Source organism: Anopheles cruzii, chromosome 3 (assembly GCF_943734635.1).
Source record: "Anopheles cruzii chromosome 3, idAnoCruzAS_RS32_06, whole genome shotgun sequence".
Classification (NCBI taxonomy): domain Eukaryota; kingdom Metazoa; phylum Arthropoda; class Insecta; order Diptera; family Culicidae; genus Anopheles; species Anopheles cruzii.
In genome coordinates this window covers 34994727-35010776 of record NC_069145.1, presented here as the reverse complement: position 1 = coordinate 35010776, position 16050 = coordinate 34994727, and the positions used below count along the sequence as shown (strand labels likewise).

At 48.3% G+C, this 16050-nt stretch overlaps 3 protein-coding genes across 4 annotated transcripts in view; 2 read left to right on the top strand and 1 right to left on the bottom strand.

Moving 5' to 3' along the window:
* The first annotated feature begins 386 nt into the window (after positions 1-386).
* On the top strand, positions 387-3302 carry LOC128273220 (presenilin-1). Of its 2 annotated transcripts, none has more exons than XM_053011155.1 (8): positions 387-635; positions 732-988; positions 1051-1481; positions 1557-1655; positions 1723-1875; positions 2100-2285; positions 2374-2486; positions 2554-3302. In XM_053011155.1, exons 1-8 carry the CDS (start codon positions 504-506, stop codon positions 2707-2709), a joined length of 1527 nt encoding a protein of 508 aa, XP_052867115.1. In that variant the 5' UTR covers positions 387-503; the 3' UTR covers positions 2710-3302. The 2 variants fall into 2 exon arrangements, with proteins under 2 accessions (XP_052867115.1, XP_052867114.1); XM_053011154.1 differs by having other exon boundaries at positions 1723-1926.
* On the bottom strand, positions 3106-4532 carry LOC128273222 (splicing factor U2af 38 kDa subunit). Its single transcript, XM_053011157.1, has 2 exons — positions 4394-4532; positions 3106-4286 (listed from the first exon to the last, which is right to left on the bottom strand). Exons 1-2 carry the CDS (start codon positions 4435-4437, stop codon positions 3542-3544), a joined length of 789 nt encoding a protein of 262 aa, XP_052867117.1. The 5' UTR covers positions 4438-4532; the 3' UTR covers positions 3106-3541.
* Positions 4533-5526: 994 nt separating this feature from the next.
* LOC128271940 (leishmanolysin-like peptidase) overlaps positions 5527-16050 on the top strand; it is a 45377-nt gene continuing 34853 nt past the window's right edge. The window contains exon 1 of the mRNA XM_053009631.1: positions 5527-6008. Within this exon, the coding sequence (XP_052865591.1) occupies positions 5700-6008 (309 nt within the window). The 5' untranslated portion in view covers positions 5527-5699. The remainder of the gene's footprint in view (positions 6009-16050) is intronic.

Below are 16050 nucleotides of genomic sequence, written 5' to 3'. Positions count from 1 at the left end.
TTACTCATTGTTTGAATTAGCTGAACCAATTTCTGATTGTTGCAAGTGCGCTAGTAAATCTGAGTATCAGTCAAACCCCTTCGGTAACTACTGGCTACTGTAAAAAGCGTAACGCTTCCCCGGGAGAAAGTGTAACGGCGCAAATAAGCAACCACTGGCGTGTGTATGTGTGTAGCTCCCAAGTGTTTTGACAACTAGCTCCGTCGCAGGTCCCAGGATTTCAAAGAAAAGAACAAGCAGCCAACACATATGCTGCTATTGTTTCGCTATCGCTAGTGTTTTAGTACTCTTCGAGCACAATTGTAAAACGATCTCACAAATGCTATCGGTTTTAGTGGTTTAAATAAGTCCTCTCACCGGTCGCTCGATTGAATTGGATTGCACAATCTGCGACTTTAGCTGAGGGTTCGCTCCAGACGCCATCATAGGGCGTGAGATTGAGGCCACAGGTGCAGTGCAAGCTGGAGGACGATAAACACGGTTCTTAACGCGTATTTGCGGAAATGGATGGTCACATCAACATTGATCAGCCATCAGGCACCGGGCACGACGCGGCCGATGGTCGGGGAGCGCGCAAACGCTGGCAAAAGATACCTCCGGAGCAAACTGGCAATTCACATCACCCTTCCTACGGGGTAAGAAGCCGTTCAGCGGATCAAGTAGACCGATGACCGTGACTCATGCTACTATTTTTATTCTTCGTTCTTGTCTCTTCATTTTCTCACCATAAGACAACCGATTCCGTCCCACAAGTGACAATACGTGACAGTAACAGCCGTGGCAGGCCGGGCCCCTCGCGGGACGCTGCAAACCCACGTCAACAGCAACAGCAACAGCGGGAACAGGAACAAGCGCTGAATGATGAGGAGGGACTCAAATATGGAGCACAGCATGTGATAAAACTGTTTGTGCCCGTTACGCTGTGCATGATGGTTGTGGTGGCCACTATTAGTTCTATCAACTTTTACACCATCAAGGATGTTTATTTGTAAGCTGCGCTCAATACGACCTAATAATAGCACGTTAGAATTATTGTTTTTGCTATTTTAGAGTTTACACTCCTTTCCATGAGCTGGCCGATGATACTGGAACAAAAATATGGAATGCCCTGGCAAACTCGCTCATCCTAATGACGGTGATTGTCATAATGACGATATTGCTGATTGTGCTCTACAAGCATCGCTGCTATAAGGTCATTCACGGCTGGCTGATCCTTTCGTCGCTGCTGCTGCTGTTCCTCTTCAGTGGGCTGTACCTCTTCGAGGTCCTTCGTGCGTATAACATCCCGATGGACTGGTTTACGGCGGGCTTGATGGTGTGGAACTTTGGTGTGGTGGGCATGATCTCGATCCACTGGCACGGACCATTGCGCTTACAACAGGGTTACCTCATATTCGTTGCTGCGTTGATGGCACTGGTATTCATCAAGTATCTGCCAGAATGGACTACCTGGGTGGTACTGGCTGTGATATCAATCTGGGGTGAGTGTGTGCAGATGACCGACCTTCCGCCACTATGTCCGACGTTTCATTTCGTGTTTGTCGCTCCACTTTCAGATCTGATTGCAGTACTTACTCCGAAGGGCCCCCTCCGAATATTGGTCGAAACAGCTCAAGAGCGAAATGAGCAGATTTTTCCAGCCCTTATCTATTCATGTAACTTGTTCTTGCAATCGTTTCGCTTTGGACATTCGATTTTTAAATTTTTGTTTGCCGTTTTCAGCTACCATTATGTATACATACTTGGGAACGCACACAGACCCCGAACGCCCCGCATCGCTTTCGGGCGAACGGGCCATTGGTACGGGAGGTGGCGGAACTGGCGGAACTGGCGGAAGTAACAACAGGCCTACGGTTGGCTACGGAGCGGTCGAAGGTACGCCTCTGGACAACTTACGCAATGATAGAACGCTTGGCTTACCGATGGGTACATGATTTTGTTTTCGTTTTAAGTATTGTTTCCATTCCATATGTTTTGCCCTATTCATACGATATTGTAGTTGAGGGGTGATGGGTTGTCTTTACGTTATGGTTTACTATAGTTTTTGTTAATGTGTGGTACTATCCGAACTATAATCACCGTTCGTTGTAAAATTGCAGACCAAACGGCCGGATTCACGGAAGATTGGGTCGCTCGAAGATCGGAACGAGCAACGCGTCTTCTTCAAACTGAAGTACAAGCAAACATGGCCAATAATCCATCCAGGCCCGAGTATCGAACGGTTACAGCAGAAACGAATAGCTCTCAACAGCAGAGTATAGCGATTTATGCTGACCAGGAAGAAAGTAAGTAATTATTGTTTTGCATCATTGCACCATTTTACCACCATCCACAATCGATTATTCGATCTTTTATATTTTTCTCCTCACATAGGGGGTATAAAGTTGGGATTGGGCGATTTTATCTTCTACTCCGTCCTTGTTGGTAAGGCTTCCAGCTATGGTGATTGGAATACGACCATTGCTTGCTTTGTTGCTATTTTGGTGGTAAGTATGGCAACGGAAACCGGACTGAACCGATTGTTGAATCTAATTTGTTATGCACTCCGTATAGGGACTCTGCCTCACGCTGCTGTTGCTTGCCATCTTCCGGAAGGCCTTGCCGGCGCTTCCAATTTCCATCTTTTTCGGGCTCATCTTCTGCTTCGTAACCAGCGTTATTGTGAAACCATTCACGGAGGCGCTTGCTTCAGAGCAGGTTTACATTTAGTTGCTACACTGGCAGAATCGACAATTCCAAATACGCCGAAACCCTTTGCGGGCGGTGTGGCCAGCGTGGGCATGCTCTAGCATATCTAGCTCGTATATTTATATCATAACATTTTAGCGCGTACTAAATGAACCAACGTCAGCAAATTGTCGCCCAATTAGTTAAATTTGATCAAGAAAATCAGTACAGGAGACCGTGTTTTCGATGGTCTGATATTTGATGTTGTCCAAAGGGCAAACAAACTTTTACATCACCCTCCTGCATTTGGCCGATGGGCGGTACAAGCATCATTCTCCCATCGTTCGTCTATTTCTGTACCCCGTATATCAAGCTGTAGTGTTTTTACATCCATCTCTATGTTGTGGACGCCACTCCGCTTTTTGATGTCATCACCACACATTCGAGATCTACAATATCGGGCAGAAAACTCCGCATTCCAATTCGAACGGTTTTCTTTGTGAATTGTTGCGGAAATTTGTAGCACCGGCGGTTGATAACATAGCGTATAGAAAATTTCATTTTTATAGTATTCTACAACTGTGAAACGATAACTACACTGACTGGGAAATAAAATGGCTTATTTGTGATCTGTACGCGTGTTTTGTATTTCCGTTTTTACCTTTACAATTAGATTAGCAATAGATTGAACATTGTCAGTTCTATGTGTGTTTGTGTGGCTTAAACGATGATTGATGGTTGTTCCGGTCACGTTCAATCAGTTTTGTCGAATGCAAAAAGATGACAGGCTTTTCCCACTTGTAGAAAACTTCCTACACGTTGAGCCACTCTTCATTTTGTTATAGCGTAAAAAGAGGTAAATGTTTTGTGAATTTCAGTATCGTCCCTTGCGACCGTTATCATTACGATCGTTTTTCCTATCCCGGCCCGGCGAGCGGCGCCTGTCCCGCGGACGATCATGTCCACCGCCAATGTTACCACCACCTCCGCCACCACCACCACCACCACCGCCGCCGCCGCCACCACCTCCACCACCACCACCACCACGACGAGGAGATCTCGAGCGGGAGCGTGAACGACCGCGGCGGCCCAGGCGTGAGTACAAGTATCGGCGCAGCTCGCGCGAAATCGGTTTAAGGTGCATAAAGTTGCAGAACCCGGAGCGAGTGCATTCGCCCATCTCGTACTGGCGGCAGCAGGCTTCGCGGAAGTCCGTGACCGGTGAAAGCTCTGAGTAGACGGGTCTTCCGCCGAACCAGCGATTGTTCAGATCCTTGGCAGCCCGTTCGGCGTCCTCTTCGCGACGGAACTTGATGTATACATTGCCGACCAGGTGATCGCCCAGGTTGTCGCACACGTTCATTTCCTCGATCTCGCCGTACTTGTCCTCACACTCCACAAACACGTCCTCGAAAAAGTTGTCGTAGTGTTCTTGCATCTCTTCATCGGAAACGTTGGCAACCAGATGGCTTCCGTCGGCCGATTTGGCCGAGTTCTGGGGATTCACGTACAGGTTCTGGAGCAGACAGGTCTGCGAGAACGTTGGCTTGTTGTGGATGCGCGAACATCGATCCCCGTGACGGCAGGCTCCGATTTTGAAGTAAAACGAACAATTGACTCTACGAAGCAAAGCCGATAAATAACCGATCAAGTTTAGCAACATTAATGCCTGCCCTTCCTGTGCCGACAGAAAGTGGGAAAGCAAACCTTGCTGGGCACTACTTACTTGTCCTTTTCGGTACCGAAAATCGATGCCAAATATTCTGCCATCGTTTTTCGTCACCTCCGGCCGGAACAGAACAGTATTTTACCAGCAGAAACACGCCAAACAAATCCGAGCGGCGGGACCCAAGCAGGTATTTTTTAGGAAAACTGAAAGATGGCGCAGGTGACAGCGCGAACGCCGCCGCCACTGACAGCATCCCTGTGGGAACGGGCTATCCGACCTTTGACAGCATTTCGTTTGCACACATTTCGTTCATTTCGTGCAACTTATTGGAAGATAACTAGATTACCTTTGAATTGTAGTGAACAATTGGTAATTGTATTGGCAAATATTGACGTGTCTCTGTGGAACGAATAAATGTTTTGAAATTAACTTTCGGCAGTACTGGACTTATAACTGTAAACAGCTTCGTAGGATGGGCCCACCTGTCAACGTTCGGTATCGATCGGCATTGTTTTTCTTCGTGTTCCGTCGTTTCTATGCTTCGCATCATAGAAAGAGACGCCCAAGAGAACTGAGAGAGCTTGAGCCAAGTTTTGCATGCAGCCGTTTTTTATGTTGGGAAAGCGGAAAAGAAGACCGGAAAGGATCCTGATGGCGGCTGACTTTGAATTCGCGAATCGTTTATCGATCGTGCTCGTGGCATGTGGCGACCACAAAATGTGTGCCTGGCAGCAGCATATCAACCACTTCGCCCCCCACGGTTCAACCAAGAGAAGTGGTGCGGCCGCCGTAACCGAGAGCGCCTAGCCCCCAAGCAGCATCCTCCTACCGGTTGTGGCGGCGCAGCACGACCGACCAGCGCTGGAGTAAAGTTGCCCCTTCGCTCGAAACCACTTTCAGTTTGGTTGCAATCCGAAGCGGTTCGTCGGCGGTGGTTGCTCTCGGTCGTGAGTTTCTTGCTGCGCGCGTAGTTACGCCAACAGCATATACGGCCGTGTGCGCGTTGCTAAGCAAAAATCGAATTCACCGCTCTACGTCTTTTTCGGGGCTGCTGCTGGTGCTGGCCCGTTGATTGACCGTGCAAAAGAGTGACGTATCCCAACCTAGCCCGGTGGGCGCGGAACGCGTGTCCTTGCTCCGGTGCGAGAAAGTGAGAGTTTTGATGAAATTGGGTCGAGTGTGGACGAAACAAGAGGTATGGTGATTTGCGTCCATTATGTTCTGACCACCGTAGTTCGGCTGGCCGGAGTGCGATGATGAAAGTGTCGTAAACCGCTTCACTCGATGGGAGCAGGCCCAGGGAAGTGTGTTCTTTGCACCGTTCGTAAGAAAGAAGCCTTTCGTGGGTTGCTTTGCTATTGTGATGAAAAACAAGTCCCATCGCCCATCGGCCATTCTTCAATCGATAATGGAACCGGTCAGCGCGGCGAAGGAGATGGTGCTAGGATGCAGAGAAATCAATAACCGTGAGCACTGGCGGCGGAAAGTGAAAAGAAGCTGCGACGGACGGGCTCCCCGGTCGTGCACTACCCAAACAGGATGCGGAAACCCTTGGAACTGGTCGTCGGTTGTCGTGCTGTGCTGGCTGTCGATCGTTTGTGGCACGCTTGCTGTGACCTCTTCCACGATCCACGATGGCCACTGCAAACATGTGCATCCCAAGGCACATGAGGTGAGTGCAATATTTAAATAAAGTTTTAATTTAATTGTAAAAAAAGTCATCTCTTGTTCTGTTTGATCCGTTGAAGCGGTTCCTGGTGGGCGATGGAATTTGACTATCATAAGATCCTTTATGAAGAACGCGATCGAGTTTATTGGCACCCAAATCGTGTGTGGTTTAGGCTCTGGTCTGCATGCATTTGTTGCTTCTGACGAAGTTACCGCACAATTTACATGCTAATATTGAAAAATTAGTTGCAATGACACAGTGCTCAATTTTTTTGTGTTTTTTTTTGTCGGGGGGCACGTGTTCCGTGGCGCTTTGAATCCAGGACGTACTTAGTTCAGTGAATCGATCGCTTCACGAACTACTGAACGGTGGCCTAATCCGCCCGTCGGGCCCCCTCCCTTTTATTACACTTACTGCGTGCATTGACTGCACAAATGCACCTCGGCCTGCCTCATTTTCATACGCCGCCGCCGCCAAGTCATACGCCGGCCTCTGGCCATCGACCACGAGACGGCCACTCGTTGCAACATACTTAAATGTCACATCGAAATTCATGTTGTCTGACCATGCGGACCGGCAAACGGTGTTGCCGCTGAGCCCGTGTTGGGCGGAGGTTTACCACCTCGTTACGTTTGACTCGGTCAATCATCATCACAGGCGGCTCAGGGGCGACAGCAAAACTTTTCACGATCAACCGATCGTATGGTTTTTTTTTGTACATTTCTTTCGTGGCCACGTTCGACACGCAAAATGGACATCAGTAAACCCGCGGGCTTGGGGTACCGATATTCCGAAACGCTTTGGCGCAAAGAAAACGTGGTCCGTGTCTGGTGATGTGGAAATGGTCAGAGGATTGATGCGGGTTTGAATAAGCCGCCCGAACGCCGCAGTATGCAACGAAGGAAAACAAACAGATCGATTGAACGAAAATTTGTTAGTCCGTTATACTTGTTTACGGGCCATTCAGCTGCCATCAGTTCGGTCTCACTGCACACAATTATTAAATTTGTAACATGCAGTGATCCTGCGATATCTCTCCTAAAAGCGGATTTGGACATGCATTTCCCAATACGAATACTAATGTTTATTTGTGAATCCATTCCGGAGTGACCGAACTCAACAACCCACGGTTGAATTCATCGCTTCCATAGTTCTCCATCGAACTTGTGATATTTGCGTTCTTAATCGTCGGATAAGGCAACAACCTGATGATGATTGATGGTTTTTGATTCACAGACATCGAAGGGGTATTCCGATCGTTGAACTCGCTGACAATCCACGGACTGGCTGGCTGGCTGGCTGTACAAGGCATGCTAAATGTAGGAACCTTTGCGCCGTTTGTTGCCGCCCGCGCACCGAGACTGAATAAAATGTTGCCACTTTTCCCATGCTCATTAGCTGCGACCCACGAGCGCGTCGAATGATGAATGAACAGTGCTCACGGGGTGCGACAGTGTCTCGGATAGGCTCGAGGACATTCTCGCGCGGGCCCTTAGAACAAGGTTCGTTGTGCGCACGCACGATGAGTGCCCCCAGCTGCCCACCTTCTACGCAGATACGGGTTGGGCAAATTTTTGTGTCGAAAACCGTCGGTGGCTCTCTCATTGCTGGGAAACCATACATAAATATTTACTACCGAGTCCACGCGGCTTGATAGTACACGACAATTCCATTTGCCCCCCTAGAACTGGTCGTAGTTACTCGCCGCCGAAAGGTAGCTTCCCAGTGCGTACACTCTGTGTGTTCAATGGAAATTTCTCACGCCGAAGACAACGACAAACGATTGTTTGCTCTGGGCGCTATGGTCTGGTCGTTGTCGTCGCGTGACACGGAAGTGCTACAATGTGGTGAGGCTTAAAGCTCAGGGTCACGTTTCACGCTACCGTTCGTTCACGAGGCGATGCCCGAAGCGATGGAGACCGCCCTACTGGCCAATATACGCACCTTGGAACCACTTGCAACAAGTTGCGCTCCGAGTAGATGGTAAAGGAAGTCACTAACTGATCAATGCGATAACGGTACACACGACTCAGTCGATCATCAGGAACATTTACTGCCAACCGAATCGAACGCCAACGGACCGAATGCATCTAAAAATGATACACCACCGATGGCACGTGTCGCCAAGCGGTAGGGAACAATCGATCTGACAGGAAACAATGAATTCAATGGACAATATTTATGCTGAGGAAGACAACCCCAAGTCTGTGGCACGTTGTTGGCCAGACCCGTTGCAGTGCAGTGTCATTTGTCCCATGATCTATTCTCACAGTGTGCACGGTTGATGAAGTATATGGCGCTAGGCCTACAAAGAACCTTCTTTTTAGATCCGCTCAAACACGGTGCTGCAACACGGGGGTCCGATTCTAGTCGGGCGTGACTTGCGCTCACGATCACGAGCATAACTGGCGATTGATCGACAAAAATGCCGCCAGTGGCACTGCAACGATCGGTTGGCTGGTGGCAGACATCGGCCTCACGCCCTTATGCCTTACAGCGTAAGACGGTTGGCAAATTTCAAACGTTGCCCTCGATCGCGCCTTCGAAGGAATAAGGAACCTTTCCACAGGCTCGACCGCAAAAATGTTTCCCTTTTCTTCCTAAACTGGAGCATATAATTTGGAGAAATCATTATGATCAAATTGTTTCGGTCGTTTTTATGCGACCTTTGAAAACAATTCGTTGTGGTTCGTATAGGTTCTCAAAGCTTTCAAAGCTTCCAGATGCGCGGCCGTATATGCAGATGAAACCAGAACCAACTCCCCACACGTAGTGACGCAACCATTGTGAAGTATTTTTGGCTAGTTCAAGCCCCGGGGTTGAAGGGGTGCTGCCTGACAGGTTTTATTTAGGGCAACCGATCCCTTGTGGAGTGGCACCAGGAATTGGAGCCGTGCCCGCGTGAGTAACCGCAACGAACGGTTCCTGCTGTGCCTTGCTTAAAAAGGTCAGTTCACAAAAACAAGTACCGCAAAATCCAGTGCTTTTAACTTTTAACTAACCGCATATTTCGTTCCACCGTAAGTAGATTTTTGAAAACAGAAGCTTTATCGAACGTGATTGAAGCTAGTTGAAGCTTTAAACAGATTGTCCTGTAGTACAGTGAAGTACATTTCCACGAATTCGAGCTGAGCCGATGGGTCGACGAGTCATTCCTCTTTATAATGTAATCGCATTACTATTTATCTTATTAATAACATATGTTGATCTCGGTTTTCAGCCAAATTTCTGTTCATGCTTGGTATCGAGTTGATGGGTTTTACTAGCAACTGTTCGTAACACGTGCGGCTGATGACGAATTTTCAAGTATTCGACGTACGGGTTCATCGATGAACGATTTAATGCATAACTGACGTCCGTAAATAAAATTTTATCGCTGTTAGGGAATAATTTGAATTCTTCTGTGATCTTTAATCTCGTTTTAAAGGTCTTTTAGGAAATCTTTAAACCATATTGAAATGAATAAAATCATCTCCTTTTTCCTAGAAAGGTTTCAATGGACGAAAGCAAGTTGTTCTACAATATTCACGCTATTGTGACTAGCGATTGAGACGTACCTTAACTTTAGCCACAATGTAATCCATCGTTCCATTTAAACTCCCTTCGCTGAGCGAGCATTCGGTTGTATGAGACTATGGCGCTGTTCGCGCTCAGATCAGTGTTGTCGTCCTTAGTTCGGGTGGGTGAAAACATAAAACAAACCGACAGCCCTGTCGAAAGATGAAAGGTTAACGAACGCGCCACCGAGCGACCAAGCCCAGTTGGCACTCGATAGGGTGTGCCCGTGAAAAATCCGTCATCGGCAGTGTTGGTCTCGCTAGAGTCCGCTATACTTCTTTTTGCACCTACTTTCGGATTCGGCAGCAGACCCAGCAGGCGGCAGAACTCGGCCCGTAAACCTTGGTGGATGACGCGGTCCATGCGATCGATCGATTAGTGTTCACGGATGTTGTTGCGTCGCTATTCATCAGTTCAGCTGCTAAGCCGAGAATCATCGGGCTGTTGGAAGCGGTGGCCACAGCTGCGGGTCTAAATGCACCGAAGCGTACGTTCGATTGGTGATCAAATTGGAAGCGTTTCCACTGTCCGCAATCATCCTTGACGACCGCCGCGGTCGGTTGGTTGGCCTAACCAAATATGCGCCATTAGCCCCCGACTCCGAATCGACGACCGACGGGACCGGTCACCGGCGACGCACCGTCCGTCGTCTCGCGGCAGAGGAGGCAACAAAATGATGCCTCCTTAACGGCGATGGTAGAGCAGCAGTTTGTAGGCGACGAACCGCGAAACGGTGTATTGTCGTGTGAATCGCCAACCAGCGACGCTCCGATGGCGCCCACCGTTGGGCCCACGTCGGGAGCAATGATGGAAAATCGGACTAGAAGATGTGTGCAAAAGTGAAAGACCGCCATTAGCGGAGGTACCGATGCGCACGCCGGCTGTTGCCTTTTTCCGCAAGATCGGCCTGATTTTTGGTCTAGCCGCACGGCACGACGACGATGGTTGGTACGACGGTGAAAAGTAGGTCCATCTTGAGCGAGCGCGCCTTGGTTGGGATTCACTTTCACGCGTCTTTATGGCACGCGGTACGACTTTGCCGTCATGGTCTTCGTCTGCTAACGTTTCTTACGCAGGCAAAGGCCTACTCTGCTATGTCGACGATGCAGGAAACTGCATCCGATGCCTGCGATGATGCCTTGGCAGAGTTTGTTCAGTGATCGAAACGTCATTCAGTAACGCCGCGCATCGCTGAAAGATCTTCGGTTATCCGATGCGGCTCGCGAGTGGCCGGATTGACGTACTTCGGGGGTGACTTTGTGTAAATAACCCCACGATGGAAGAAGGCACTAGAGTGCCGGAGCCGATCGATGGTGTGTGATTAACCTTTTCCTCTTCTTTCAGCGGAAGTTCAGCGCCTGCTCAACTCGACAAAGTTGTGTGCGGTGGGAACAGATAATCCAAACCTCTCGAGAGGCACCCCGAAAACGACTTACCATGACTCTGTTACCATGACTTTTGAAGAAGTTGCACCGATTTACGAAAGGTTGGAGCAATTACGATCGATCCCCGTCGCCGTGTGACGATATTGGCTGTTACCGGTGACTGTTGCATCGACAGAACAATCGACACAAGAACGCGTGAGCGTAATTACGGACCGCACGTTGGCGAAACAAAGTCACTGATGCAGTGTTATGTCAGGCCAGGGTTCTGCGTGCCCTGCAGATTAGGTTCCAATCTCCTGTGATCCTTTTTTGCAGTCCACTTGTTGTAGGGCACCTTAGCAGCAGGAATGCTCAGTAATTATAATTTGCATACAGTCTGGAAGCATACAGTCGATCGAATTGGTTCGCGCCCCTAACCGGTGGCGAATTAGCTGCGAACGTGATTAAACCCGCTAAGTACTCACTCGACGGGCAGCGAATGGCGGTTTCGCCTTGAACAGTAAGCCATGGTTGCACTTGACATTAGGAGGCTGTCGGTGGGCTCCAATAAAAACAGCCACACACAGCGATGGATTTTCAAGCAGCAGTAGCACCGGCCAAGTGGCGCGCGAAGAGTACGGATTCACATTCGACACCTTGAGGTGCGCTAAAGTAAGATATTTGGATGCAAAAACATCCTCCACGGATCATCGCAAGTTCGCTTTAATAACGCAGAAGCAAAGTAACACGGAAAACGGGGCGCCTACTAGGTGCCACAAAAGTAACCGGGTCCTAACGGGGAACGGGGTGTAATGTTCTCGGTGGGAGTCGTGCAGATGCTGATTCTGCTAATAAATGCGCGGTGGGCTCGGTGCTCGGGCAGGTTCTCCGACGGAGCAACCCGTTCTCAGTCAGTAGAGAGAACGGACCGTGTAATGGCCAATCAAGGCCACCGTCTGGTCTATTATGCACGGCGGCTCTCGATGGACATGATCTGTTGCGCCTCCCAAGCAAGAGCACCGTTTCTTTCGTTCCGTTTTTTTTCCAACTCCGAAGTGTCTGAGACTCGCGCGGGGGCTAGTCGCGTCAGCGGATCATGTGACAAGTGTGGCTTTGGGAACAATAAATTAACACCAGCAGAGGGTAGCAGTCGGCAGGGTAGGGCTGACCGAACCAGGTGGAAGCGAACCAAGTCCTCCAAGTGTGCCTGATGGCGTAGATAGCTTTGAAAGATACTTAACGATTAATTGATGCTAACGGGCTCTGGCACAGGAATGATCTAGTACAGTCTTCCGTGTTTTTTCTCTTTTTCACGAGAGTTTACGGTAAAGGTGTTACGATCACCGACTGATCAGTTGATCAATGCGGTGTCATTTATTCGTGTAACTAGATTCTTTTTCGAAACAAAAGCAAGCAACAAAAGCATTTAGGTTGACCTTCGGCCTAGTTTACAACAGTGATCACATTCGAATAACTAGGGCTAGACCAACAATAACGCAAGTCCATATTTCAATTACTTAAGAAAAGTCGTTGTATAATGATGACAGGAATGGAGAGTAAATCGACGGAGTTTACTCTAAACGCAAGTAGCTCCTGTCCAACTTGTCTTCTGTGCTCAAGACCTTAATCTCTAGTAGTGATCACCTAGTTAGGTATTTTATTGCGATCTAGTAAACCTATTCTGGTGATGACGACTTTGGTGAACCTGTCAATCCCACAACGACTTTGGAGAACCAACTGATGAAGAAAACTCAAGGTCGAACCGTTGTAACCTTCAAGGACTTTAAAACAAGAGGGTCAGGGATGGTCGCTTGATAAACGTAACATAAAGCGGATAGTTTTGAGTGCTGTTCTTATAATGTCCTCATAGTGCAAAGTAAAGGGCAATTAAGATTTCGAGCTAAGCTGATTTGTATCAGCGATTTTAATTTTACACCGTTTGACACAACACAAAGCCAAGATTATTCATATCAATAAAACAAATAGTAAGGGACCAAGATTAGTACCTTGTGGTCCCTGGCAAAGCCTTATGCTTTCAGATACGGCTATGCGCGCTTTTTAAACACTAATGATGCCGAAATAATCGTTTATTCTTTCTTTTCTTCGGCACAGGTAAATATGATGATGTTTCGCGCCGCGACCTGAAAACCCGGACAGTGGACCTGATCGTACTCTGCCCAAGGAATTCTGCCAAGGGAGTGCCCGAGTGGGGCGCGCGTTTTGCTTCATCGATCTATCGCGCGTTCAGCATCGTTTTGCATTCGCCACGAATCGGCGTCATTATTGCCGTCCATCGGGGAGATCGCGTTTACGGGTTTAAATGGGTGGGAAAAACTGACGTTCCCTTATGCTTCCCTTCTCGCGCGATGAGGAAACGCTGACAATGGCCCCCACTGTGCCGTATGATGGCCGTAATATTCCAATCAACCTCGTGCATCTTGCGATGGCGCCGTATGTGAACATTCTTCATATTCCCGCCTCCCGCCAGATCGTGACGACGTCAACGGGAAGCTAGGACAATCGATGCGCCTATGCTGCGCGTCAACCGGACCGTGCCGAGCCGAGTGTGATTAACGGAGCCGTTTACTCATTTTTGAACTCTATCGAATGATGATGGGCTGTTCATTGCACGCCTAGCGAAGAGATTAAAAATACGTACTGGAAAACCCCTGTGCATTATGGGGCCCTGCTGCTCACATAATCAGTTGCGTATGAGCAACCCCATACAATGTGCTCTTTTGCAGACCTTCAAGACGATATGAGTCACCGGCACGCGCGTGATTCAATTGAGATTCCCGTTTTCTCCTTCGGCCAGCGATACTTGCGATCGACTTCTGCTAGAGAAAGTGTGGGCTGGGTTGGCGTACGCGTTGCTCTCCTTGTGTCTCAATGAGTTTCGGCGAAATTTACATACGCCTACCGAGTCATCGTCTTAAGCACGTGAACCGACAGAAATCGAGAAACAATACGTACGCACATGGAGTTGCACAACGATGACGAGTGGCGGATAAGAAACAGTTTATCGAAACTTACGACGGTCGACGGAACACATCATGACACAAACGCACGGTGACTGTCAGAGATCCTTTGACGCGGTTCGCGAAAGTGACGGGCATGTGCGCGCTCGAACGCAACCGTGCGATCCTTTCGTCGATTTATAGCGCCTTCGTGGCGCATCCACTTAACCCAAAACCATCAATACACCGGTTGCGCTCCACGTGCACTGTCTCCCAATCACTACTTACGAGACATTGCCAATGGCCCCTTGTCGATCGAGCGGGGCGCGCATCGCTGATGACGGCAGCACGTGACGAATGAGCGGTTTACCTTCCCACATGAAGCCATCGCGAATTTGATTTTGCGTGTCGCTTATTTATTCGTCCAAAGGCCAGTTACACTACCTTCCCCTACGTGGCCGCGGCCAATCTGCGAAACGAAAGTCTATCGGTAGGCTTGGTAAATGGTTCAGAAAGTTCCTAGGGAATTACTTCACGTTAGGTAGAGTGCATGCTAGGAACGACGACAATCGGTAGCACAGCGGCTAATGGCCATCGGGGCTCGTTATGTAATGCAGGCAAAAAAGGAACTCACCACCAGCGCGGATGTTGCACAAATTTGCGTAAAATGTTCCCAACGCAAACTGGCCTGAAATTGGCCGTTTTATTTGCCCCCAAACAATGCTCAATGATGTGTCGTGAAATAATTGTTGCAACCGAGGCCAACATATGCGCCGGCATGTGCCGGATTTCACAGCCGATCCAATGTGGAAATTTAAATAATTTGGTACGAACATCAAATTGATGGAAAACAAAACCTGTGCCGTTAAGAGCCAGCCGCACAGGCTTAGCACCATCCCGCACGGGCCATGTTCTACATTTTGGGGCCGGATGTTGTACACAACCGGCACTGTCCCTCGCACGTGTGCGCTAACAACCGGGGGGGAAGCTTTGTATGCTCACTCGGCTGTTGGGGTTTGGATATGTGCTAATAGGGCATGCCACCCGTGCACCCGGCTGCTGCATTCTCTCCACTCATTAGCAGCATTAAGCGCGCATATTACGCGCGTGTCGGGCGAAAAGTGTTTCAATGTCGAAGGGACCCACAAAAAATCTGTTAACCACTTTCGTTTCCCTTCACATGGCCGGCCGGCCGGTTACCGGCGGATGACTGAAAGCATTTCGGATGAGATTAGAGGTGTTGGCTTTTTGTGATCGCGCGTCCCGCGACTGACGGTCAACGGAAGGTTGTGCCTTGGTCGGCCCTCACTTTTTTGTGTCGAACCACCGAAACTCGTTTAGCAGCCCGCTAAAACGGTGCGGTTAACAAATCGGTTTTGAATTTTATTTTGCGCCACAGAATGTAAAACCATGTGAGGGCTGCTTTTATACGCTTGGTCTTTAAAATTGGAAAAAAAAGGGTTTTTTGCATGCATCTTTGCAATAAATCGGATTCCGCTTCGCGTCTTATTTGTAGTTAAAGGCGTTAAATATTGACTACCAAGTGCTCGATTGCCTGTGACTGGTTTATCGGGAGACATATGAGGCTTAAAGCTCGGTTTTAATCGAGGCTTATGGTCTTAATCTTGGGCATATGGGCTTAATCCGAAGGTATTAATCTACAATCTACACGTCGATTCGCCCGGTCTATAATGAAAATTTCTTTACGTAGTCGTGTCCCGACCGTAGCTATCAATTCCAATTCGGAATCAAATTCTTTAAACCATCTAACCAATAAAAAACTTTTAGAATTAAAATTGGATCTCCAGATTGAGTTGGTATGCTCACAGTCACGCTCACAGTTTAATGATCTTATTTGAATTAAAATCAATAGCAACAAACATAAAAAACGTATTAAAACGTCTCTTTGTTGCGGCGGGTTTCGTGGGATTGGAAGGAAATCGTCCATCACCATCTTTTAAGCCGTTTGAGCGAAGCAATTACAAAGACGTGACAGTTTTACAAGATTGAATAACGTTGCGTTCCATTATATTCGGGCGATCGTGATAAATTGATAGGTAGACTAAGACTTGAGTTCAGTTTAATGTTCCAAACTAAAAAGAACTGAACTTTTGTGAACATCGATAGTGTCTAACTAAGTTTATTTTGAAGCGTGATTTAAATTTC

What these genes read in the sequence shown, in the direction of transcription:
- LOC128273220 (XM_053011154.1), top strand. Translation starts at nt 504, where the DNA reads ATGGATGGTCACATCAACATTGATCAGCCATCAGGCACCGGGCACGAC. An exon ending in ACCATCAAGGATGTTTATTT is followed by an intron (nt 989 to 1,050) that starts GTAAGCTGCGCT and finishes TTGCTATTTTAG; the next exon opens with AGTTTACACTCCTTTCCATG. An exon ending in AACGCTTGGCTTACCGATGG is followed by an intron (nt 1,927 to 2,099) that starts GTACATGATTTT and finishes GTAAAATTGCAG; the next exon opens with ACCAAACGGCCGGATTCACG.
- LOC128273222 (XM_053011157.1), bottom strand. Translation starts at nt 4,437, where the DNA reads ATGGCAGAATATTTGGCATCGATTTTCGGTACCGAAAAGGACAA. An exon ending in TTCGGTACCGAAAAGGACAA is followed by an intron (nt 4,287 to 4,393) that starts GTAAGTAGTGCC and finishes TTTGCTTCGTAG; the next exon opens with AGTCAATTGTTCGTTTTACT.